Raw genomic sequence first — 24,313 nt, 5'->3', positions numbered from 1 at the left:
TCACTGGGGGGGGGAACGCAAACAGTCTGGGTAGCCATTTGATTAGATGTTCAGGAGCCTTATGGCTTGGGGGTAGAAGCTGCTTAGAAGCCTCTTGGACCTAGACTTGGTGCTCTGGTACCACTTTCTGTGCGGTAGCAGAGAGAACAGTCTATGACTATGGTGGTTGGAGTCTTTGACAATTTTTAGGGCCTTCCTCTGACACCACCTGGTATGGAGGTCCTGGATGGCAGAAAACTTGGCCCCAGTGATGTACTGGGCCGTACGCACTACCCTCTGTAGTGCCTTGCGGTCGGAGGCCGAGCAGTTGCCATACAAGACAGTGATGCAACCAGTCAGGATGCAACTGTAGAACCTTTTGAGGATCTGAGGACCCATGCCAAATCTTTTCAGTCTCCTGAGGGCGAATAGGTTTTGTTGTGCCGTCTTCACGACTGTCTTGGTGTGCTTTGACCCTGTTAGTTTGTTCGTGATGGGGGGGGGGGAACGCAAACAGTCTGGGTAGCCATTTGATTAGATGTTCAGGAGCCTTATGGCTTGGGGGTAGAAGCTGCTTAGAAGCCTCTTGGACCTAGACTTGGTGCTCTGGTACCACTTTCTGTGCGGTAGCAGAGAGAACAGTCTATGACTATGGTGGTTGGAGTCTTTGACAATTTTTAGGGCCTTCCTCTGACACCACCTGGTATGGAGGTCCTGGATGGCAGAAAACTTGGCCCCAGTGATGTACTGGGCCGTACGCACTACCCTCTGTAGTGCCTTGCGGTCGGAGGCCGAGCAGTTGCCATACAAGACAGTGATGCAACCAGTCAGGATGCAACTGTAGAACCTTTTGAGGATCTGAGGACCCATGCCAAATCTTTTCAGTCTCCTGAGGGCGAATAGGTTTTGTTGTGCCGTCTTCACGACTGTCTTGGTGTGCTTTGACCCTGTTAGTTTGTTCGTGATGTGGACACCAAGGAACTCGAAGCTCTCAACCTTCTCCACTACAGCCCCATCGATGAGAACGGGGGCATGCTCGGCCCTCTTTTCTGTAGTCCCCAATCATCTCTTTTGTCTTCATCACGTTGAGGGACAGGTATGCCGGGAGGTCCACCCCGGGGGTTGGTGATAGAGGGGAGGGACGTGCTGCGATGTTGGCTCCCTCTGCTAGGAGTACACGGGCTGGGCAGCCCGACACTGATGGCCCCAAGTAGAAATAATTAGGTGAGAGTGCCAACCAGCCGTGCAGGCTACATAAAGGGAGCACCGTGGCACACCGTGAGGGAGACAAAGAGAGAGGCAAGGAGTGAGCCTAGAAATGGGAATGAAGCTCCCGGAGGCTCAGAGCAGAATATAAACAGAGCAGAATTTAACCTCTTGAAACTCCCCATCCCGGATCCGGGATTGTGACTAAGCCTCAGGCTCATTAGCATAACGCAACGTTAACGATTTCTGAAAATCGCAAATAAAATTAAAATAATGCGTTTGCTCTCAAGCTTAGCCTTTTCTTAACAACACTGTCATCTCAGATTTTCAAAATATGCTTTTGAACCATAGAAATTGACTAATTTGTGTAAGAGTATGCAAAGCTAGCATAGCATTTTGTGTAGCATGTAGCACGCAACATTTTCACAAAAGCCAGATAACCAAATAAATAAAATCATTTACCTTTGAAGAGCTTCTGATGTTTTCAATGAGGAGACTCCCAGCCACATACCAAATGCGCAGTGTTTCCTGAAAGCGTCTGTGTGTAGGAGAAATCGTTCCGTTTTCTACATTGCGCCTGGCTACCGAAACGAACCGAAAATGCAGTCACCTACAACGTGAAACTTTTTCCGGATTAACTACATAATATCGACCGAAACATGGCAAACGTTGTTTGGAATCAATCCTCAAGGTGTTTTTTCACATATCTCTTCATTGACATGCAGTTCTTGGAAGCTTGCTTCTCTCTCTGTGCCCCATGGAAAAATACTGGCAGGTGACTTTTGCGCACCAATTTCGGCGCAGGACACCGGGCGGACACGTGGTAAATGTGGTCTCTTATGGTCAATCTTCCAACGATCTGCCTACAAATACGTCACAATGCTGCAGACACCTTGGGGAAACGACAGAAAGGGCAGACTCATTCCTCTTGCGTTCACAGCCATATAAGGAGATCATGAAAGACAGAGCCTCAAAAATCCTTGTCATTTCCTGGATGCCAAGTCATCTTGGTTTTGCCTGAAGCTCACGTTAAAGGGCACGCACAGAGAAGATATTTGTATTTCTGGACACGTCAGAGTGTTTTCTTTCGAACAGTAGCAATTATATGCATAGTCGAGCATCTTTTTGTGACAAAATATCTTGTTTAAAACGGGAACGTTTTTCTTCCAAAAATGAAATAGCGCCACCATAAGTGTAAGAGGATAAGAAGGACAGAGCCAACCCTTAGTTATTTTGTTGTTATGTTTATTTTGTTGCCTAGTAAAGTTGTGTTTTCTCACTAGAACCTTCCGGTCTCTGTATCCATCTATGCATGCTCAATCCAACACAGTACCTGATAACGATAAAGTGAAAACAGGTTTTCAGAAATTTTTGCAAATGTTTTAAAAATAAAATAAATACCTTATTTACATGAGTATTCAGACCCTTTGCTATGAGACTCAAAATTTAGCTCAGGTGCATCCTGTTCCCTTTGATCATTTTTGAGATGTTTCTACAACTTGATTGGATTCCATCTGTGGTAAATTCAATTGATTGGACATAATTTGGAAAGGCACACACCGGTCTATAAGATCCCACAGTTGACAATGCCTGCAAGAGCAAAAACCAGCCATGATGTCGAAGGAATTGTCCATAGAGCTCCGAGACAGGATTGCGTTGAGGCACAGATCTGGGGAAGGGTACCAAAACATTTCTGCAGCATTGAAGGTCCCCAAGAACACAGTGGCCTCCATCATTATTAAATGGAAAAAGTTTGGAACCACCAATACTTGTCCTAGAGCTGGCCGCCCGGCCAAACTGAGCAATCGGGGGAGAAGGATCTTGGTCAGGGAGGTGACCAAGAACCCGATGGTCACTCTGACAGAGCTTCAGAGTTTCTCTGTGGAGATTGGAAAACCTTCCAGAAGGACATCCATTTATGTGGCACTCCCAACAATAAGGCCTTTATGGTAGAGTGGCCAGAAGGAAGCCACTCCTCACTAAAGGCACCTGACAGCCTGCTTGGAGTTTGCCAAAAGGCACCTAAAGGACTCTCAGACCATGAGAAACAAGATTCTCTGGTCTGAAGAAACCAAGATCGAACACTTTGACCTGAATTCCAAGCGTCACGTCCGGAGTAAATCTGGCACCATCCCTACGTTGAAGCATGCTGAGGGGATGTTTTTAAGTGACAGGGACCCCAGGATCAAGGGGAAGACGAATGGAGCAAAGTACAGAGATCCTTGATGAAAACATGCTCCAAAGCACTCAGGACCGCAGACTGGGGCGATGGTTCACCTTCCAACAAGACAACAACCCTAAGCACACAGCCAAGGCAACGCAGGAGTGGCTCTGGAAGGACCTGAAAATACCTGTGCAGCGATGCTCCCCATCAAACCCGACAGAGCTTGAGAAGGTCTGCAGAGAAGAATGGGAGAAACTCCCCAAATACAGGTGTGCCAAGCTTGTAGCGTCATACCCAATAACAGGCTGTAATCACTGCCAAAGGTGCTTCAACAAAGTACTGAGTAAAGGTGCTGAATACTTGTGTAAATTAGATATTTACGTTTTTTTATTTAATTAAATTTTTGGACAAAAACAAACTGTTTTTGCTTTGTCATTATGGGGTATTGTGTGTAGATTGATGAGAGGAAAAGACAAATGTAATCAATTTTAGAATAAGTCTGTAACATAACAAAATGTGGAAAAGTCAAGGGGTCTGAATACTTTCCGAATGGTCTGTATATGTAACTATCATCTCACTTGTAGCACTGTCATACCTCCACCCTTATCTTGGTCTTCCCCTCTTTATCCCCCTCTCCTTCACACTCTTTCTATATCTCCTTTCTTTTTACCCCCTCTTTCTCCTGTAATAGAAACCTGTAGTATTGTTTTTAATTGTTTTTATTTCACCTTAATTTAACCAGGTAGGCCAGTTAGGAACAAGTTCTCATTTACAACTGCAACCTGGCCAAGACAAAGCAAAGCAGTGCGAACCAAACAACAACACAGTTACACATGTAATTAACAAACGTACAGTCAATAACACAATAGAAAAAGTATATATACAGTGTGTGCAAATGGAGTGAGGAGGTAAGGCAATAAATAGGCCATAGTAGCGAAGTAATTACAATTTAGCAAATTAACACTGGAGTGATAGATGTGCAGATGATGATGTGCAAGTAGAATACTGGGAGATATAAGTCTCCAACTTCAGCCATTTTTGCAATTCGTTCCAGTCATTGGCAGCAGACAACTGGAAGGAAAGGTGGCCAAAGGGAGTGTTGGCTCTGGGGATGACCAGTGAGAAATACCTGCTGGAGCGTGTACTACGGGGGGGTTGTTGTTATCGTGACCAGTGAGCTGAGATAAGGCGGAGCTTTACCTAGCAAAGACTTATAGATGACCTGGAGCCAGTTGGTCTGGCGGCAAATATGTAGCGAGGGCCAGCCTATGAGAGGATACAGGTCGCAGTGGTGGGTAGTATATGGGACTTTGGTGACAAAATGGATACCACTGTGATAGACTGCATCCAGTTTGCTGAGTAGAGTGTTGGTGGCTATTTTGTAAATAACATCGCCGAAGTCTAGGATCGGTAGAATAGTTTTATATCTTTATGTTTGAAGCCTAAAATGTGGCAAAAGGTCGCAAAGTTAAAGGGGACCGAATACTTTCGCAAGGCACTGTATCTGGAAGAAGGACACAGTTCTTATTTTCTCTCATAGTGACACACTGAATAAATCTGAAAGAAAATTCCCCTCTGACAGGATGAGTGTTGATCCACCTACAAAGCTGACTATCTTTAATGTAGAGTTAAATGACACCGGGAGCTACAGCTGTCAAATAACAGATGATCAAAGTGGTGTACGGACAATGGAGTGGAATTTGACCATCACTAATAACCTCACAGGTAATGGAAAAGTAATGTTCTGTTTATACTGTAACATGTGGAGAAGAAACTGTATTCTGTAATGCCAGATATACATTTCCAGAATTTTGACTTTAACAAAAATATCAATTATTGTGATAATTATTGCAAACCATCAATAATGCTATTATTTGGTTATTATCTCCCAATTGTTTACTATATTGTTATTAAGCAAAGGAATATAACACTTGTTTTAGACTTGTCAACTCTCCTGAAAGTCCCAGTTGTTTCTGTCTTAACACAGATCATGCTGAATATAACCTATGGAGGTTATTGCTCTTCACAATTCCATCTGCTATTGGAGGAGTGGTTCTCTGCATTAACATCTGTTGTATGGTCTGGCTGTGTAGGTGAGTAGCTCAAAGTAGTCTACCTAAGAGCTCAGTTCAATCACATCTGCATTGCCTAAAGCACCGTGGTCTCATGTTGTATCTATAGTTGAGTAGGAGTTATATTTTCAATAAAATACCTAATTCATGTTACCTTGTTTCTGCAGGAAACGAAAACAGGAACAAACAAGTCATTGTGATAAGCGCAGAGAGGTCAGTAGCTTAACTCAGAGGGGTTGGGTTAAATGAGGAAGATATTTGTCCCACCAGCCGGATGCCTTTTCCTGTTTTCTAAAACTCCCAATGTTCTGCTCATGTGTTTCTTTTACGCACTAAACACTTTATGCAGCCTCCTGCTTATGTTTATGTTGTCTTGAAAATGTGCACAATGTAAGGTTTTAGAAAACGGGAAATGTCTTCCTGAGGGAGGAGCGAACATGCCTTTTCTGAAAGGTCAGGCTACGAATACATTTTCATTTTTAATGAATCTTTTTGATATTGCCAAATTTGTGGCTGTGGTAACTAGTGGAAACCAAATTTAGGATCCGAATCACATTCTGCCCATGTGTTATTTTGCACGTAATTTCAAGTTTCTCACTTACTCTATCAAATCAGATGTATTTATGAAGCCCCTTATAAAGCCCCTTTAACTTCAGATGACACAAAGTGCTTGTACAGAAACCCAGCCTAAAATCTCACACATCAAGCAATGCAGATGTGGAAGCATGGTGGCTAGGAAAAACTCCCTAGAAATGCAGAAACCTAGAAAGTAACCTAGAGAGGAACCAGGCTCTGAGGGGTGGCAAGTCCTCCTGTGGCTGTGCCGAGTGGAGATTATAAGAGTACACGGCCATTAAGGCCAGATCATTCTTCAAGATGTTCATAGATGACCAGCAGGGTCAAATAATAATCACAGTAGTTGTAGAGTGGCAACAGGTCAGTACCTCAGGAGTAAATGTCAGTTGGCTGAGCATTCAGAAGTCGAGACAGCAGGTGTGGTAGAGAGAGTGAGAGAGCGAGAGAGTCGAAAACAGCAGGTCCTGGACAATGTAGCACGTCCTGTGAACAGGTCAGTGTTCCATAGCCACAGGCAAAACAACAGAAACTGGATCAGCATCACGACCAGGTGGACTGGGGACAGCCAGGAGTCATTATGCCAGGTAGTCCTGAGGCATGGTCCTAGGGCTCAGGTTCTCCTGGAGGGGAGAGAGAGAGGAAAATTAGAGAGAGTATATTTAAGTTCACACCAGACACCAGAAAAGACAGGAGAATTTTACCAGATAGGACAGACTGACCCTAGCCCCCCGGGACATAGACTATTGCAGCATAGATACTGGAGGCTGAGATGGCGATACCCAGGCTGAGATGGCGATACCCCCGGACAAGGCCAAGCAGGCAAGATATAACCCCACCCACTTTGCCAAAGCACAGCCCCCACACCACTAGAGGGATATCAACAGACCACCAACTTACTAACCTTAGACGAGGCTGAGTAAAGCCCACAAAGATTTGGCTAGAAATTCTAAGGACAATGAGGAGGCCTGTGTCTTGTGACCATAGCGTATGTGTAGGTATGTACGGCAGGATCAAATCAGAGAGATAGGTAGAGGCAAGTCCATGTAATGCTTTGTAAGGTAGCAGTAAAACCTTGACATCAGCCCTTGCCTTAGTAGGAAGCCAGTGTAGAGAGGCTAACACTGGAGTAATATGATACAATTTTGGGGTTATAGTCAAGATTCTAGCAGCCATATTTTGCACTTACTGAACTTTATTTAGTAATGTAGCCAGAGAGTAGAGCATTGCAGTAGTCTAATCTAGAAGTGACAAAAGCATTAGTTTTTCTGCACCATTTTTGGACAATGAGTTTCAGATTGTTGCTATGTTACGAAGATGGAAAAGGACGCTCTTGAAATTTGCTTGATATGTTCGCCAAAAGAGAGTCCAGAGTAAGGCCGAGATCCTTCACATATTATTTGAGACTACTGTACAACCATCAACATTAACTGTCAGATGAAACAGCAGATCTCTTTGTTTCTTGGGACCTACAACTAGCAATGTCTTTCAATAATGACAGGAATGGAGGTCTTTATTCCAGTGAGATTGCGAAAGTGAACACCACCATGTTTAGTTTTGCCCGACCAAGTTCGAGGCACAGACACCACGGCCAGCCTGCTCATTAGGCAGGATCAGGCGGGCGTTTATGGTGGCAGATTGACGACGGCTGCATTTTCTGAGCTAATCTGACCAAGATGCACATCCAACAACAACACATAAAACCCTGACAATTTTTCTCAACCAGTGGCATATGAGATTTTTAGGTGAGCAGTGCCCAATTTGTCAAAAGCAGGGGGCGCAACATATTTTGCTTGTCCATTCCCAGCTCGCCTCTCCATTGTGCTGTTGGAGAGATGCACCAATGTTCTGTCAAAAAAATGATAAATCGTGTAGCAGCTATAGGATATGGTAGAAAGAGAATGTGGCCTTTTCTGTAGCCTACAGGATGGAGATAAAACGTATGACAATGTAATGACACGAACGCTTTTTGCATCATGCAGGTTTCTCTAAATGGCGCTCAATAAGATAAAAAAAATTCTGTCATGTTAACAAACAACATCTCCTAAAAACAGGACATGTCAAACTAAAATGGACAGTATGGAATGAACAATCACAACTGCTGTCCAGGAGTTTCACACCGTTGTCATGATTAGTGGTTTCAAGTTTGTATCCCTCAATTTTTGATCATAGCAAAAAAGAAAATACTTCTGCATTTCCTGCTGTGTAAACACATTGCAAATAGGCTTGCGATACCCAGCTTTATGAGGAGTTATCTGATATTCAGACTTCAAATAGCCAAATTGATTAGTCATAAGAATCAGGACTAATAAAGCCAATGCAATGGCCTGCTTTACAAATGGTGGGAGGGGCCGGCCGGGTTGTCCTTGTACCATAGCGCTCCAGCGACTCCTGTGGCGGGCTGGGCGCAATCTACACTGACACGGTCGCCAGATGTACGGTGTTTCCTCTGATACATTGGTGCGGCTGGATTCTGGGTTAAGCAAGCATTCTGTCAAGAAGCAGTGTGGCTTGGTGGGGTTGTGTTTCAGAGGACAAACGCCTCTCCCGAGTCCATATGGGAGTTGCAGCGATGGGACAAATTGGGGAGAAAATGGTGTGTGGGGGGGGGAACAATGGTCCACTCCCCAAAGGACTTCCAGCCAACTTGATACAACGATGGGAAGCATTGGAGTCAACATGGGTCAGCATTCCCATTCGAATGCTTTCAACATCTTGTAACGTCCATGGCCAGATGAATTGAGGCTGTTCTGAATGCAGAAGGGTGCGTAAATCAATATTAGGAATGTGTTCCTAATGTTTTGTATATGAAGGCTATCTGCCTTTTTTGATGGATATTGCCGTAGCACAAAGAAGATACAGTCTAGACACAGCAGCAGTACACATGGAATGTAGGATGAATACAAAGGATACGGGGCAACAGAAGGCAGACAGCAGAGGGGCTAATGATCTTGGAGATGGTAAGGGCCGATAAACATGGGGGGACAGTTTAAGAGACTCCACCCGGAGGGGCAGATCTCGGGTGGACAGCCATACCTTCTGCCCGAGCCCATACCGGGGGCCGGGATCCAAAGGTGATCCGCTTGTCATCGATACCTGGAGGTGGTCTTGACCGGGCTCTCCTACAGGTACGATGATAGCGGCGGAAAAAAACATCTAGGCAGAAGGTATGCCGACCTCCGCTTCCTGCTCAGGGAAGAGCCGGGGCTGATACCCCAGGGAACTCTCAAAGGGAGATAGGCCCGTAGCAGAGCAGGGAAGGGTGTTGCGGACGTATTTGACCCACACAAGCTGCTGGCTCCAGGTGGTGGGGTTGGTGGAGACAAGGCAGCGCAGGGTAGTCTCGAGGTCCTGGTTGGCTTGCTCCGACTGGCCGTTGGACTGGAACCCGGAGGACAGGCTGGCCAACGACCCAATGAGAGTGCAGAACGTCCTCTAGAACTGCGGATGGAGTCAGGAACGAACATCCGAGGTGTGGGATCTCGCTTCCTCTTCCGTCTCTGGAGCAACTGCAGATACGTGTAGTCGACTGCAGTCAAAACGTCATGACCTTTGATCACATGGTTTTTGTAAAGTTCATGCAGTCAACATGTTGGCTCAAGTCAGACAATTGTTATCCCCTTTGATAAGTGGTGACCAACCATTTTCACCGACTGATCTGCTCAAATGCGCCCATTGTCTTGGAGCCGGTTTGTCTTGCATCATACAGTCATCCATGATACATGATCTAACACATGGCTGAAAACTGTGGGTCAGGTATCCTTACGACGACCACTGACTGACCATATGACCACTGGTGTTGCACATTAGAGACAGACAAAGGCTTGACCAACTCTTTATTATAACCACCACTCCAAAGTCATGTCAACTCCCCATGATGACACCTAGAACCAATAAACACTCCCATGTGTAGTGTATATTTGCTCACATGTCCATGCATATAATTTATACACTCAATATAATCAACACATTCCTAAAAGAAGGCACCTACTGTTTCACTCACAACATATCGTAAACAGAATAAATCCCTTTTTAAAAAGGTTCTAAAATGAATGATTCTGAGTGGGTAAACACACAACTCTCATACATACCATACATTTTGGTACCCTTGGTTAATGAGCACTATGTACATGAAGTGCTTGGTTTTCCCCTGAGGAGAAGATTGCAGTTTGCTGTGAAGCATTTTGGTTCACTCTCAAAAAAACAAAGCCAGAATATTTCATAAAGTCAATATGCAGTATCTATAAGTACTGTCATTTACAGTGCTGTGCATAAAGTAATAACCAGGTAAATGCAGTGTATCTACAGACAAAAGCACATCGCTCTGTGCATAGTACTGTCGCAGAAAGTACATTTATGATTATAATTGGTAACATTTTAGGCATTATAATATTACCAGATTATTTCAATATTATTAAGATTTACTTTGTAAAGTAAAACTTTCTTCATCTTAGTCATTTAGCAGGCGCTCTTATCCAAAGCGTGTGCATACATTTTCGTACTGGACCCCCATGGGAATCGAATCCAGAAACCTGGTGTTACAAGCACCATGCTCTACCAACTGAGCCACACAGGACTAACTATCATAACCAGTTGAAGCAGTACCACACAGGATGCCGATTGCCCTGGGTGTGGTTTCAAAGCCAGTTATCCACTTTGACAGTGACGCTACCTTTGTACATTTAGACCAGGGACAGGCAAACTCTGGCCCACATGACCATTCAATCCAGCCCACCGGAGGTACAAAATAATCAAATAAATGTGGGGGGGAATTATCATTTAGGTTAAAATAAACACTCCAGGCCACACTTGAATGTCTAAAACTAGATAGAACATTATAATGGACCTATTTGATTTATTTAACTAGGCAAGCCAGTTAAGAACAAATTCTTATTTACAATGACGGCCTACCCCAGACGAAGCTGGGTCCATTGTGCGCCACCCTATGAGACTCCCAACCGCAGCCAGTTGTGATTCAGCCTGGAATCGAACAAGGGTCTGTAGTGACATCTCTAGCACTGAGATGCTGTGCCACTAGGGAGCCCAATGGGTTATTTATAATAGACCCATTTACAATGGACCTATTTTCTGGCCCGCAAATTGATAAAAAAAAAAATATAGATAAAAAAAGCCCACAAAAATCTGTACGGCCCTTCATCGAATTTCTAAATCCCGATATGGCCCTCAAGCCAAAAAGTTTGCCCACCCCTGGCTTGAACAATGAGGTATCCTAACATACTAAATACTCTAATACGCGGGCTAATGCTAGGCTAGGGCTGGAGAGTGGATGTCTGGTGGGATGTAAACAGGGTGGCTGGTAACAGTGAGAGTGTGGAAGCCTCAGGGGTCGGCCATGCCCTCTGTGCGGTTGCAGAGCGACTCATAGAGTTCAGAGGTCAGTGAGTAGTTAGAGAAGGCCTGCTTGAATTCCTGCAGGGGGCAGTAGACTCCACTACAGCCTGGAATCAACTGGTCCTGCAGACACAAAGAAACAAAGAACATAAGAGACACACACAAAAAGAGATCACTAACTTTCTCAGAGAGAAAGAGGGTCCTGAAAGAGTTTAAATATGAGCCTTGCCTCTTCCCTAGCACACTTGCACCCTAGACCAAGTTCTCAGTTCGGAAAATATGGCACTGGACAATGTGACCGGGAAGATTTCAATTTACCTGCCATTTGAGAAATGTACCTGACCCATAAGCATTGGATGTATAACCCATTAGGGCAAATACAATTTGCGGGAAAACACCATTCAAAAGAGCGCACCTGGGAAAACACCATTCTAAACAGCACACCTGATAGCTGTTCCATATGTGAGAGATGGAAATGTCTGTTGGAAACTTAGAAAGAGAGGGAATCTAAAGTGGCAACAACTAGGATGGGTTACTATATGATGTGGATTGTTTCAAAAATCACACGGTCGTAGTCCGATGTCTATTTGGGAAGCACGCTTGGCAAAAGGCTTAGCGGATTATTGAATTGCGGCTGTCAGTGAAAAACATCTAAAATGTGTGTGAAGATAATGTGTCTTGAGCATAATTGTAAAATGTTGAGACAAGAAGGGGGGGGGATGTGTGTCTCTCCAGAACGGCTCAGCTGTCTCCTGCGAAGTCTTGTGCATTCATTGTTTGTGTGAATTGTTTGCCTTTACATAAAAAAAATATTCCCCAGAACATGTCACCAGTAGTAAATGTAAAGTGTTTAACATCCAATGCAAATGATAACATATTAAAACTATAGTTCTTTAAGGTAAGCTATTTCAATCAAATGTATCAATCAAATATATTTATACATTTATAAAGCCATTTTTACACCAGCTGATGTCACAAAGTGCTATATATTTCAAAAATCTTTCCAACAATCTCATCCTCAATAATCACCAATCCTTGGTGTGTAAGAACAAGGGCAGTTATAGGCTATGAGCTCTATGCACTAATTTCTTTAGCCACCAATGGGTCACGGTGTGTCAATACGGCAGAGGCTGGTGATCTCGCATTAGTTGATTTTTAACTTTTAGATTTTCATCATTTTAATTCAGATTATGATTAACCACATGACAATGATTTTGAGAAACAAAAACGTTATTGACAAAATAAAACTAATCCACAAAAATGATTATATGAAAATCATAACTCGCATAACTCGTAGACATGGCAGGATAAATTGTAAGCTTCCCCAAACTTGAAACTCATGTGCCACCTATGAAGTCTTAATAAAATAATTGCCTACACGTTTCCATGGTCAGATTTAGCATAAAGGCTACTTTGAAGCAAGGTAAAACAGGCCTCATAATATGAAATAAACAATTAAGTAAGTTTTCAAAATGCATACTGCCTTCAGCTCACATTGTAAAGTGGAGGGTGACACACTGATAGCCTTTTTGACTGCACTTGAATGGGAGGCGATCTTTTAATCATACACCAAAACTGTTTTATCACACGATACACACAGGCCAATTTAATTCCATAAAATGATGCTAGTTAACCTATAGACCAGTGGAGGAAGGCTCCTAATAATGTCTGAAACGGAGTTAATGGAATCAAACCCATAGTTTCCATGTGTTTGATACCATTCAACTGATTCCACTCCAGTCATTACCACAAGCCGTTCCCCCCAATTAAGGTGCCACCAACCTCCTGTGCTATAGACCGATAAGCATGAAGGTCAAATGTATTTCCATCAACTGGTATTTCCATCAATGAATAAAAAGCATTATTTTGCAATGGGATTTTTTTTCTGGGTGGCAACAATTTAATTGATCGGTTTTTCATTTATTTAATTTGGTCCAAAATCCGGAAATTGCCGGCGAACGGAAACCCTGCCCTAGACCATACCTTGCCAATGTAGGACACCTTGACAAAGGCCTCTTTGGTTTGCCTGTGTTGATGCAGCTCCAGGGTGATGTCAGCGGCGTACGGTGGCCATTGCATGTCAAAAACCCCCAGAGCCATGAGACAGGGCATCAGAGTGGTGTCGTGGGCAGAGTACAGGAACAGCTTCCTGAGAGAAAAAACACATATGTGAAAATGCCCTCAGAAAATGTCTGATGTTCAGCAACAAGTAGGGGTAGGGAACGAAAAACTAAGAATGTGCCATTTAGAAAATTACATTTGCTACCATCAAGTGGTTGGGTTGAGATCTGCAGAGATCGTTCAGAAACATGCATCTCTTTTCCATAAAATACAGTGGGGCAAAAAAGTATTTAGGCAGCCACCAATTGTGCAAGTTCCCCACTTAAAAATATGAGAGAGGCCTGTAATTTTAATCATAGGTACACTTCAACTATGACAGACAAAATGAGGGGGAAAAAATCCAGAAAATCACATTGTATGATTTTTAATGAATTTATTTGCAAATTATGGTGGAAAATAAGTATTTGGTTAATAACAAAAGTTTATCTCAATACTTTGTTATTTACCCTTTGTTGGCAATGACAGAGGTCAAACATTTTCTGTAAGTCTTCACAAGGTTTTCACACACTTGCTGGTACTTTGGCCCATTCCTCCATTCAGATCTCCTCTAGAGCAGTGATGTTTTGGGGCTGTTGCTGGGCAACACGGACTTTCAACTCCCTCCAAAGATGTTCTATGGGGTTGAGATCTGGAGAATGGCTAGGCCACTCCAGGACCTTGAAATGCTTCTTATGAAGACACTCCTTCGTTGCCCGGGCGGTGTGTTTGGGATCATTGTCATGCTGAAAGACCCAGCCACGTTTCATCTTCAATGCCCTTGCTGATGGAAGGTTTTCACTCAAAATCTCACGATACATGGCCCCATTCATTCTTTCCTTTACACGGATCAGTCGTCCTGGTCCCTTTGCAGAAAAACAGCCCCAAAGCACGATGTTTCCACCCCCATGCTTCACAGTAGGTATGGTGTTCTTTGGATGCAACTCAGCATTCTTTGTCTTCCAAACACGATGAGTTGAGTTTTTACCAAAAAGTTATATTTTGGTTTCATCTGACCATATGACATTCTCCCAATCTTCTTCTGGATCATCCAAATGCTCTCTAGCAAACTTCAGACGTGCCTGGACATGTACTGGCTTAAGCAGGGGGACACGTCTGGCACTGCAGGATTTGAGTCCCTGGCGGTGTAGTGTGTTACTGATGGTAGGCTTTATTACTTTGGTCCCAGCTCTCTGCAGGTCATTCACTAGGTCCCCCCATGTGGTTCTGGGATTTTTGCTCACCGTTCTTGTGATCATTTTGACCCCACGGGGTGAGAACATGCGTGGATCCCCAGATCGAGGGAGATTATCAGTGGTCTTGTATGTCTTCCATTTCCTAATAATTGCTCCCACAGTTGATTTCTTCAAACCAAGCTGCTTACCTATTGCAGATTTAGTCTTCCCAGCCTGGTGCAGGTCTACAATTTTGTTTCTGTTGTCCTTTGACAGCTCTTTGGTCTTGGCCATAGTGGAGTTTGGAGTGTGACTGTTTGAGGTTGTGGACAGGTGTCTTTTATAATGATAACAAGTTCAAACAGGTGCCACTAATACAGGTAACGAGTGGAGGACAGAGGAGCCCCTTAAAGAAGTTACAGGTCTGTGAGAGCCAGAAATCTTGCTTGTTTGTAGGTGACCAAATACTTATTTTCCACCATAATTTGCAAATAAATTCATTAAAAATCCTACAATGTGGTTTTCTGGATTTTTCCCCCTCATTTTGTCTGTCATAGTTGAAGTGTACCTATGATAAAAATTACAGGCCTCTCTCATCTTTTTAAGTGGGAGAACTTGCACAATTGGTGGCTGACTAAATACTTTTTTGCCCTCATTGGAAAGGCAGATAAATCAAAAGCAATCACTTTTGCATGTGAAAACACTGAATCTTACTCATCTTGGACAGGTAGCACTGGACGTGCATCCGGTTCACGGCCGGGAGGCAGCCCCATTCAAAATGAATCTAATCAAAGTAAGAGTAACTCACCTGTTGGACTCTGAGGTTGTGCCCTGTAGATGGTCTTCAATGTTGCCCATCAGGGTGTGGAAGAGGGGACCCACACACAGCTGCAGGTTCTCCCTGATCACAATAGGCAAACCTCAGACAAGATGAAGGAAACAACTGTCTTGGGGGAATTTATTTCTGAATGTGGAATAAGGAAGCAGCTTATGCTCATGAAACAGGGAACTATATTGTCTCTGTTCTACTACCCGGCCCTCTACACAGGCCCATCTGTATTTACATCCCACTACCCTTTGACCCCTGACCTCTTGCTGGGTTCGTAGATGTGACAGATCATCTCCACAGCTCTCTGCTCCACTGTGTTCCTCCAGGAGTCCAGGACTGGTGGGCAGGGCAGTCCGTGTGTCTGATATAACACACACACACACTTTGTCATGTTAACATCTCCATGCAATGCAAACAAAATGACTAAGTCATTTTGCTGTAACTAGCAGAAGGGAAGTAAGGCGCAGGAGAGCAAAACTGGGTATTCAACGGAGCAGTTATATTCATAAAACCCCTGGAAACCAGAACAATAAACAAATGGGTACAAAACCCATCGCGCACCAGAGAAAATGTGCACATGCACTTACAATAAACAATTATGCACAAAGACATGGGGGGAAGAGGGTTAAATACACAACATGTAATGAGGGATACTGAGACCAGGTGTGAGAAGACACGACAAATCAAATGGAAAATGGATCGATGATGGCTAGAAGACCGGCGACACCGGGCGCCGCCCGAACAAGGAGAGGAACCGACTTCTGCGGAAGTCGTGACAATGACAGTGTCACTATTTATACCTTTGGATCTCATAATACATTTTGTCAAGAAAAGGTTTGAAATTAAGAATATATATATTTGTTGCATTGTGTCACCTCTCTGGCCACCATGTCATCCCTGATGAGGATGAAGTCAACCCGTTGGTGGGCAGCGATGCCCAGAGCACTCTGGATGCTCCTCAAGTCCGCAGCGATGTCTGGCAGAGTGGACGACTCCGCCCAGCGATGACTACAGCACACACAGACACAGCCAATCACAAAAATCAACAAGATAGAAACAACCAATCACAAACATTAAAGAGTGAGAGATCCAGCCAAACACAAAAATGTATAGGAAAGAGACCGAGCCAGTCACTCACTAACCCGCTGAGGTGTTTGAGCAGTCTGCACCCGTGGTAGTTAGGGTACAGGATCTCTGACTCTGCCTCAGTCGTCAGAATGGAAACCATGTCTTCAGAAGAAGAGAGGGGGAGCAACATTAGGAGATCGGAAATACTGGTCTTTGACACACACGCCTCATACGCACATAAACAAACAAACATACAGTGACACCTACCACTCTGGCTTTGCTGGAACAGCCCTGCCACCAGGCACTTGGCAGACTCTATGGTCCTTACAATGTTAGTGGAACGCACACTGGAAGAGAGAGACGAAACGGCATATATATTAGAAGAATATATCAATGTCTTGTACATGTACTGTGGTATTATGTCTTCAACCTTTATGTTACCTAGCCTGATGTTACCTAGGTGAAAGCTCAGGTGGGTGTTTACGCTTCAGCAAAAAAGGAAAGGAGGGGTGCTCAACAACAATGACAAAATCAATCTGTCTTTTTTTGTTGAGTGCTCCAACTCCTTTTTTACCTCGAATTAGTCCATTTGGAAGTTTTTCTGAGTAAGCCATTCTCATTACCTAGGTGACCTATACGTTAGTTAGGCTGATGTTACTTAAGTTACCTTCATGTTACCTAGATGCGGATCTGAGTTGGCTACAGAACGTGACTACCAGGCTATTGACAAAAGCACATGTGGCTGTGGTACATATCAGACCTCTGTAGGGCTGAAGGTGGGGGTTGAGAAAGGCTATGGTACTTACTAGACCTCTGTAGGGCTGAAGGTGTGGGTTGAGGAAGGCTGCAGTACTTACTAGACCTCTGTAGGGCTGAAGGTGTGGGTTGAGGAAGGCTGCAGTACTTACTAGACCTCTGTAGGGCTGAAGGTGGGGGTTGAGGAAGGCTGCAGTACTTACTAGACCTCTGTAGGGCTGAAGGTGTGGGTTGAGGAAGGTTGTGGTACTTACTAGACCTCTGTAGGGCTGAAGGTGTGGGTTGAGGAAGGCTGCAGTACTTACTAGACCTCTGTAGGGCTGAAGGTGTGGGTTGAGGAAGGTTGTGGTACTTACTAGACCTCTGTAGGGCTGAAGGTGTGGGTTGAGGAAGGCTGCAGTACTTACTAGACCTCTGTAGGGCTGAAGGTGTGGGTTGAGGAAGGTTGTGGTATGTACTAGACCTCTGTAGGGCTGAAGGTGGGGGTTGAGAAAGGCTATGGTACTTACTAGACCTCTGTAGGGCTGAAGGTGTGGGTTGAGGAAGGCTGCAGTACTTACTAGACCTCTGTAGGGCTGAAGGTGGGGGTTGAGGAAGGCTGCAGTACTTACTAGACCTCTGTAGGGCTGAAGGTGTGGGTTGAGGAAGGCTGCAGTACTTACTAGACCTCTGTAGGGCTGAAGGTGTGGGTTGAGGAAGGCTGCAGTACTTACTAGACCTCTGTAGGGCTGAAGGTGTGGGTTGAGGAAGGTTGTGGTACGTACTAGACCTCTGTGGGGGTTGAGAAAGGCTATGGTACTTACTAGACCTCTGTAGGGCTGAAGGTGGGGTTGAGGAAGGCCGTGTCCTTGATGTACCTCTTCCTCAGCCTCTCTCCCAGCTCATACAGCTGTTGCATGCCCACCGTGGTCAACTGACCTGGGTACGTACCCCCCTTCAGGGGAAAAGGACAGGGGTCAAAGGTTAGGTTTTATTTATTCACACCAAAGAAAATAAGTGAAAGACAAAACAGTACAGATAAAAAAACTGGAAAAAACAGTGTGCAAGTGAGGCTGGAAGCCCAAAAGGGCTGACATGAAAACCACACCACAAATAAGCAAATGTGTGTGTGTATATATATATATATACATACAGTGCCTTGCGAAAGTATTCGGCCCCCTTGAACTTTGCAACCTTTTGCCACATTTCAGGCTTCAAACATAAAGATATAAAACTGTATTTTTTTGTGAAGAATCAACAACAAGTGGGACACAATCATGAAGTGGAACGACATTTATTGGATATTTCAAACTTTTTTAACAAATCAAAAACTGAAAAATTGGGCGTGCAAAATTAGTTCATATAGCTAGGTCATATAGCTGACAAGATTGGCTTAGAATTGTGGCATTTTCTTATATTATGAACAAAACAATTGAACATAGCTGAATAAAATAGAAAGGATATTTTCTCCAAACGATTTGAGGGAGTGAGCACATGTAGCTATTCTGTGTATTGCGGTTAGGAAATAAACAAGTCCTCCTATATGCCTAATTTAGTTATTTATGCAACTTTAGTTGCGATACAAATGTTGGGCTATTTGTTTTGATTATTAATACATTCTAAGGCTGGATGATGTGACTCTAATGATGATTTGAAAACAGTTGCATGAAAGTTATGAGCTCTGCTTTGTTATTTGCACAGGCTGTACACACTTTATCAGTCTCTCATTCACAATTTGACAAGTATGATAATGCCTCAAAATTCCCAGCAGCATCCCGTTTGTGTGGCCTTAATGCCCGATGAAAAAATCAATGCCTTTTGCAGCCAGTGTACATTGTGCCATTGGGCTGAATATACAAATTATAATTCCCTTCTCCCGGCTGCGTGCTCTGAAGCACCTCTCACTCACATGGCTCAATTGTTATTAGCCAATGCCCTTCAGGTGATCGATCGGGTCTTTCTTAAATGCTACAAGTGAAAGACACATCTGGGATGCAACTGTGCACGTCCTTATCTAATTCAGAGCATAATATTGAAGATATTGGAAGAACTGTCCACGTTTACTTTATGGCAGCCAACAAGATGAGTAGGCCTAACGAACAGCAAAAGCACTAGCCTATGTCAATCTACCATCCCCCATGGTACAAAGGTTGACCTATTCTATTCTGTGTGAGAAATAAATATTTTGAACATAGTCTTGGACAGTTGTGGGTTGCGATAGATCCCAAATGAATATAACCACTAACATTTTTAAGCAACGAGGACTGATGCAACAGATCAGAACGTTTTGCTTAAAATGTTGATAAACTATTAGGCTATTTCTTTACATTATAAGTGCATCAATGTGCACATGGCAGTAGGCTATAAGCGCGAATGATCCAAAATGCAATCAATTAAAAGGAAAACACCATTTTCAAAAGTGACCGCAAATACAATTATGCATGTAATTTTATTTTAAATGTGCATTTTTATGGTGAAAATTATCTTCCCAAAACTTGAAACTCACGTGCTGCTTATGTATGCTAATTATGCTCTACAGCCGTTGTAAAGTGGATTAATGTGCTTAATTTTAAGAAGCCATTTGGCCACGTTAGTTGTGATACAAACCGTATCAAAACATATAGGCCTATTGGCTACGTTACATGGGGTGATCAACTATGATTCGAAAAAAAGGCATGCACCGTTTCTTGCCTTACTGCACACAAGCTGGGCATTTACTTATTTTATATATGCTTCATTCACAAGTGATAATATATACAGTACCAGTCAAAAGTTTGGACTTCTTTACATGCGGAGATAATCTATTTTCTACATTGTAGAATAAGACATTAAAACTATGAAATAACACATATGGAATCATGTAGAAAACAAAAAAAGTGTTACAGAAATGTATTTTAGATTTTAGATTCTTCAAAGTAACCACCCTTTGCCTTGATGACAGCTTTGCACACTCTTGACATTCTCTCAACCAGCTTCATGGGGAATGCTTTTCCAACAGTCTTGAAGGCGTTCCCACATATGCTGCGCACTTGTTGGCTGCTTTTCCTTCACTCTGCTGTCCAACACATCCCAAACCATCTCAATTGGATTGAGGCCGTGTGATTGTGGAGGCCAGGTCATCTGATGCAGCACTACATCACTCTCCTTATTGGTCAAATAGCCCTTAACACACCTCCAGGCTGTGTTAGTCATTGTCCTGTTGAAAAATAAATGATAGTCCCACTAAGCCCAAACCAGATGGTATGGATTATTGCTGCAGAATGCTGTGGTAGCCATGCTGGTTAAGTGTGCCTTAAATTCTAAATAATTCACTGACAGTGTCACCAGCAAAGCACCCCCACACCATCACACTTCCTCCTCCATGCTTCACGGTGGGAGCCACACATGCGGAGATAATCTGTTCACCAGTCTGTGTCTCACAAAGACACGACAGTTGTAACCAAAAATCTCAAATCTGGACTCAACAGACCAAAGGACAGATTTTCACCATTCTAATCTCCATTGCTCAAGTTTCTTTGCCCAAGCAAGTCTATTTTTATTATTGGTGTCCTTTAGTAGTGGTTTATTTGCAGCAATTCTACCATGAAGGCCTGATTCAAACAGTCTCCTCTGAACAGTTGATGTTGAGAGGTGTCTGTTACTCAAATTCTGTGTAGCATTTATTTGGGCTGCAATTTCTGAGGCTAGTAACTCTAATGAAATTTTCCTCTGCAGCAGAGGTGACTCTAGTTCTTCCTTTCCTGTGGAGGTCCTCATGAGAGCTAGTTCCATCATAGAGCTTGATGGTTTTTGCGACTGCACTTGAAGAAACTTTAAAGATGGACTGTCGTTTCTCTTTGCTTATTTGAGCTGTTCTTGTCATAATATGGACTTGATCTTTTATTAAATAGGGCTTCTGTATTTTTTATTTGTATTTATTTCACCTTTATTTAACCAGGTAAGCTAGTTGAGAACAAGTTCTCATTTGCAACTGCGACCTGGCCAAGATAAAGCAAAGCAGTTCGACACATACAACAACACACTTGGAATAAACAAACATCCAATCAATAATATACTATATATACCAGCCCTAACTTGTCACAACACAACAGATTGGCTCAAACGCATTAAGAAGGAAAGAAATTTCACAAAATAACTTTTGACAAGGCACACCTGTCAATTAAAATGCATTCCAGGTTACTACCTCATGAAGCTGGTTGAGAGAATGCAAAGAGTGTGCAAAGCTGTCATCAAGGCAAAGGTTGGCTACTTTGAAGAATCTCAAACAAAATATATTTTGATTTGTTTAACACTTTTGATTACTACATGATTCCATATGTGCTATTTCATAGTATTGATGGTCTTCAATATTTTTCTACAATGTAGAAAGTAGTAAAAATAAAGAAAAACCCTGGAATAAGTAGGTGTGTCCAAACTTTTGACTGGTACTGTAATTCCTAAGTAATAGGTGAAAATATTAGACTATCAGACTGTTCTTGATTTAATATTGTCTTTACATATACTAAATAATATATGTGTAACATTTGTTTTGATTTAGAATGGACCATTATCATGCATCTGTTGGATACTGGGGCAGGGGGAAAAATATGCACTTAATATGCACAGTTAGGCTATACTCCTGTTGTAAAGGAAAGAAATGTGCTTAATATTAGGAAAGTTGAGAAATAAATGTAGTAGGTCTAGCCTATAGAAACTGATGGGATACGCCTCTTTTTAAATAGATGCCATCACATTCTCATGCAATTGCATAGCCTGTAGAAATGTTGCGCAACCTAAGCTCATGGGCTCTTATGAAGTGTTTGATAAGATTTTCGAATACATTTGCATTGATGTCAGAGTGATTAGAAGAACAATAGCGTGCTGAGCACCAGGCAGTTAGCAAGTTTGGCAGACTACTAATGACCATCAGCAGCATCAGAGCTTGGAGAAGCCTAATTACTGTGACTAAACAGTCCCGTGGAATTTGACTGCCTTCATGACTCGTGACAGCCGGTGTGGCAGAAATACGGTCACCGTAACAGCCCTAACCATACTTATCAAAGCGCCTACTCCTCGCCCTGACCCTATCTCTCTAGGTACAACTTCCTCTGCTCACACACACACTCACACTCAGTATGTTGGCCCGGTAGCTGTCCTCCACCGGTGAGGAGGGCCGTGGACCTCCTTCCAGGTCTGTCACCACATAGTTGATATGTGTGTGTGCTGGGGGTTCCAGGAGGTTAGGCACCCACTGGGCCTGAGAGACAGGACAAGGAAGTATTTTAGCTTTTCAGATACTGGTGACCATACCTTCAGCATGCATTGTCTTGTCAATGAGGCTAAACGTTTAAAAAATATATATTATTATTTTTGAAACCTTTATTTAAGTAGGGAAGTCAGTTAAGAACAAATTCCTATTTTCAATGACGGCCTAAGAACAGTGGGTTAACTGCCTTGTTCAGGGGCAAAACACAGGCAGAGATGGAAAAGGAAACAAGACATCCCACTTCCTCATTTGTTCTGGTTAATGAATTAAGTGAATACATTAAGTAGATCATTCACACCCAGCTGCTAATGCATTGGTGCCTATGGGAGAGCCACCCCGTTAAGCAGACCGGAACTCATATTGTTTTCTACGGTAAAAGGCATGAGTGGGACATCTTAATTTATTATTTATTCACCATATTTGACACAAATGATCCCTCACCTCCATGACATCCGGTATAGACTTCAGCGGAGTTCGGGCTCCGTGGCGGAACAGGACTTGCACGAGTTTGAGCTCATAAGCAGAAGGTGGTTCCGTGCATGCGGTGGTCGAACCCGTCTGAGTCGTTTCCGTCTTCTTCTGAGACCAGAACATGGATCCAAACGCCATGGATACCGAGCCCAGAACACCTGCTTTGGTCCAGAGGTTCCTCATCCTCATGATTACTGTGCTGCCGAGACAGACCGCAACAATTACAACATTGAAAACATATTTAGCCAGCACAGTCAATAATTTACAACGAACCAATTTATGATCTTCATACATTGTAATGTCAGCGACTCCGGAGTTTATTACAGGGTAGTTATACATTTACATTTAAGTCATTTAGCAGACGCTCTTATCCAACTGCAGTATTGTTGAACCTAGCACTTGCTATTTTGGTGGCGATGGCAACAAGTTTTGAAGCAGGAGCTACGAACAAGCTGGCTGCCACTGAGCTAATGACTCTAAACTAGCTAGCCGTCAAGATCGAGCAGTTGCTGCAGACTGAAGGTTAGCTAGCTATCAACAAATGTCAACTCACAGCTAGTTAATGTCAAACGTAAGAAATTAGTCATTCTATCGATTAGGGGTTAGCTAACGTTACATCACACGGCTTTGAACTCAAATGTACTTACGTTTAATAAGCACTGGAACAGTAAACTAGCCAACAAATTTTTCAGATAAAAATCCCCTATGGACTAACTCAGGCTATTTTGAAAACACTGCACCGGTTAAGGATAAAAGGTTTTTTGGAATATGTAGTCCTTTCTGGTATGATCCATGCTTTCAAAGCGAATCAATGGTAGCGGTAAACTACTCTTCCCGAAAAAGCTGCCCACAAACGTCATTTCCCTCTTCCCCCTTAAACTGTATTAGGCCAGTTTTTAAAATTTTATAAGTAAACCAAGATATACAACATTCTTTCGTTTCCTATGGGAACAAATGAGCCATGGTGGGCAGAACATACAAGAAGGGGCAGAGCCAAGCACGAGTTAACAAGATCCTATTGGCGCGCTCTAGCAATATCTGCATATTTCCTTGAGAGAACGCCTAGTCTGTGAAGCGCGCGTGACTCAATTTGCCTTTGTGCTCCTTTAAACAACGCGATTTTTGCAAAGGTGAAGTCTACAAACTTTAGTCCACTCTGTTGGTAACAGATGTACGTTTTGGGAACAGAAAACTGTATTGACGTCAAATGTTTCATCGATGTGAAAATTTGCAGAATTTCGGCCAAAATCTTCTCCCACTGCCCGCAATTGGGCTTCCTCTCAAAACCATATTTGGTAGTGAATGGAAACGCCAAGCAGATGCTTCACAATACACCCAGTGAAATAT

General features: G+C 43.1%; 1 protein-coding gene and 1 long non-coding RNA gene across 4 annotated transcripts; one reads left to right on the top strand and one right to left on the bottom strand.

Moving 5' to 3' along the window:
• Nucleotides 1-4,910: 4,910 nt before the first annotated feature.
• Nucleotides 4,911-5,632, top strand: LOC135521120 (uncharacterized). Its single transcript, XR_010452494.1, has 3 exons — nt 4,911-5,074; nt 5,337-5,442; nt 5,589-5,632. It is a non-coding gene; the product is annotated as an uncharacterized LOC135521120 (long non-coding RNA).
• A 4,181-nt stretch (nt 5,633-9,813) lies between these two features.
• On the bottom strand, nt 9,814-23,904 carry LOC135519122 (lysophosphatidic acid phosphatase type 6-like). 3 transcript variants are annotated; one of them, XM_064944181.1, is made up of 11 exons: nt 23,614-23,904; nt 22,937-23,165; nt 22,358-22,486; nt 18,075-18,205; nt 16,783-16,862; nt 16,590-16,677; nt 16,323-16,455; nt 15,708-15,829; nt 15,427-15,519; nt 13,330-13,495; nt 9,814-11,469 (listed from the first exon to the last, which is right to left on the bottom strand). In XM_064944181.1, the coding sequence occupies exons 2-11, from the start codon at nt 23,153-23,155 to the stop codon at nt 11,335-11,337; spliced, it is 1,296 nt and encodes a 431-aa protein (XP_064800253.1). In that variant the 5' UTR covers nt 23,156-23,165; nt 23,614-23,904; the 3' UTR covers nt 9,814-11,334. The 3 variants fall into 3 exon arrangements, with proteins under 3 accessions (XP_064800253.1, XP_064800255.1, XP_064800254.1); XM_064944183.1 differs by having other exon boundaries at nt 15,708-15,808; XM_064944182.1 differs by having other exon boundaries at nt 22,937-23,160.
• Between the last annotated feature and the right edge of the window lie 409 nt (nt 23,905-24,313).

This window comes from Oncorhynchus masou, chromosome 29 (assembly GCF_036934945.1).
Source record: "Oncorhynchus masou masou isolate Uvic2021 chromosome 29, UVic_Omas_1.1, whole genome shotgun sequence".
NCBI lineage: Eukaryota > Metazoa > Chordata > Actinopteri > Salmoniformes > Salmonidae > Oncorhynchus > Oncorhynchus masou.
This window is presented reverse-complemented; position numbering and strand designations above follow the sequence as displayed.

Coding starts and splice junctions, on each gene's coding strand:
- LOC135519122 (XM_064944181.1), bottom strand. CDS start 23,155: ATGAGGATGAGGAACCTCTGGACCAAAGCAGGTGTTCTGGGCTCGGTA. Junction 22,487..22,936: donor CTATACCGGATGTCATGGAG/GTGAGGGATCAT, acceptor CCTGTCTCTCAG/GCCCAGTGGGTGCCTAACCT. Junction 13,496..15,426: donor ACAACCTCAGAGTCCAACAG/GTGAGTTACTCT, acceptor TTTTTCTCTCAG/GAAGCTGTTCCTGTACTCTG.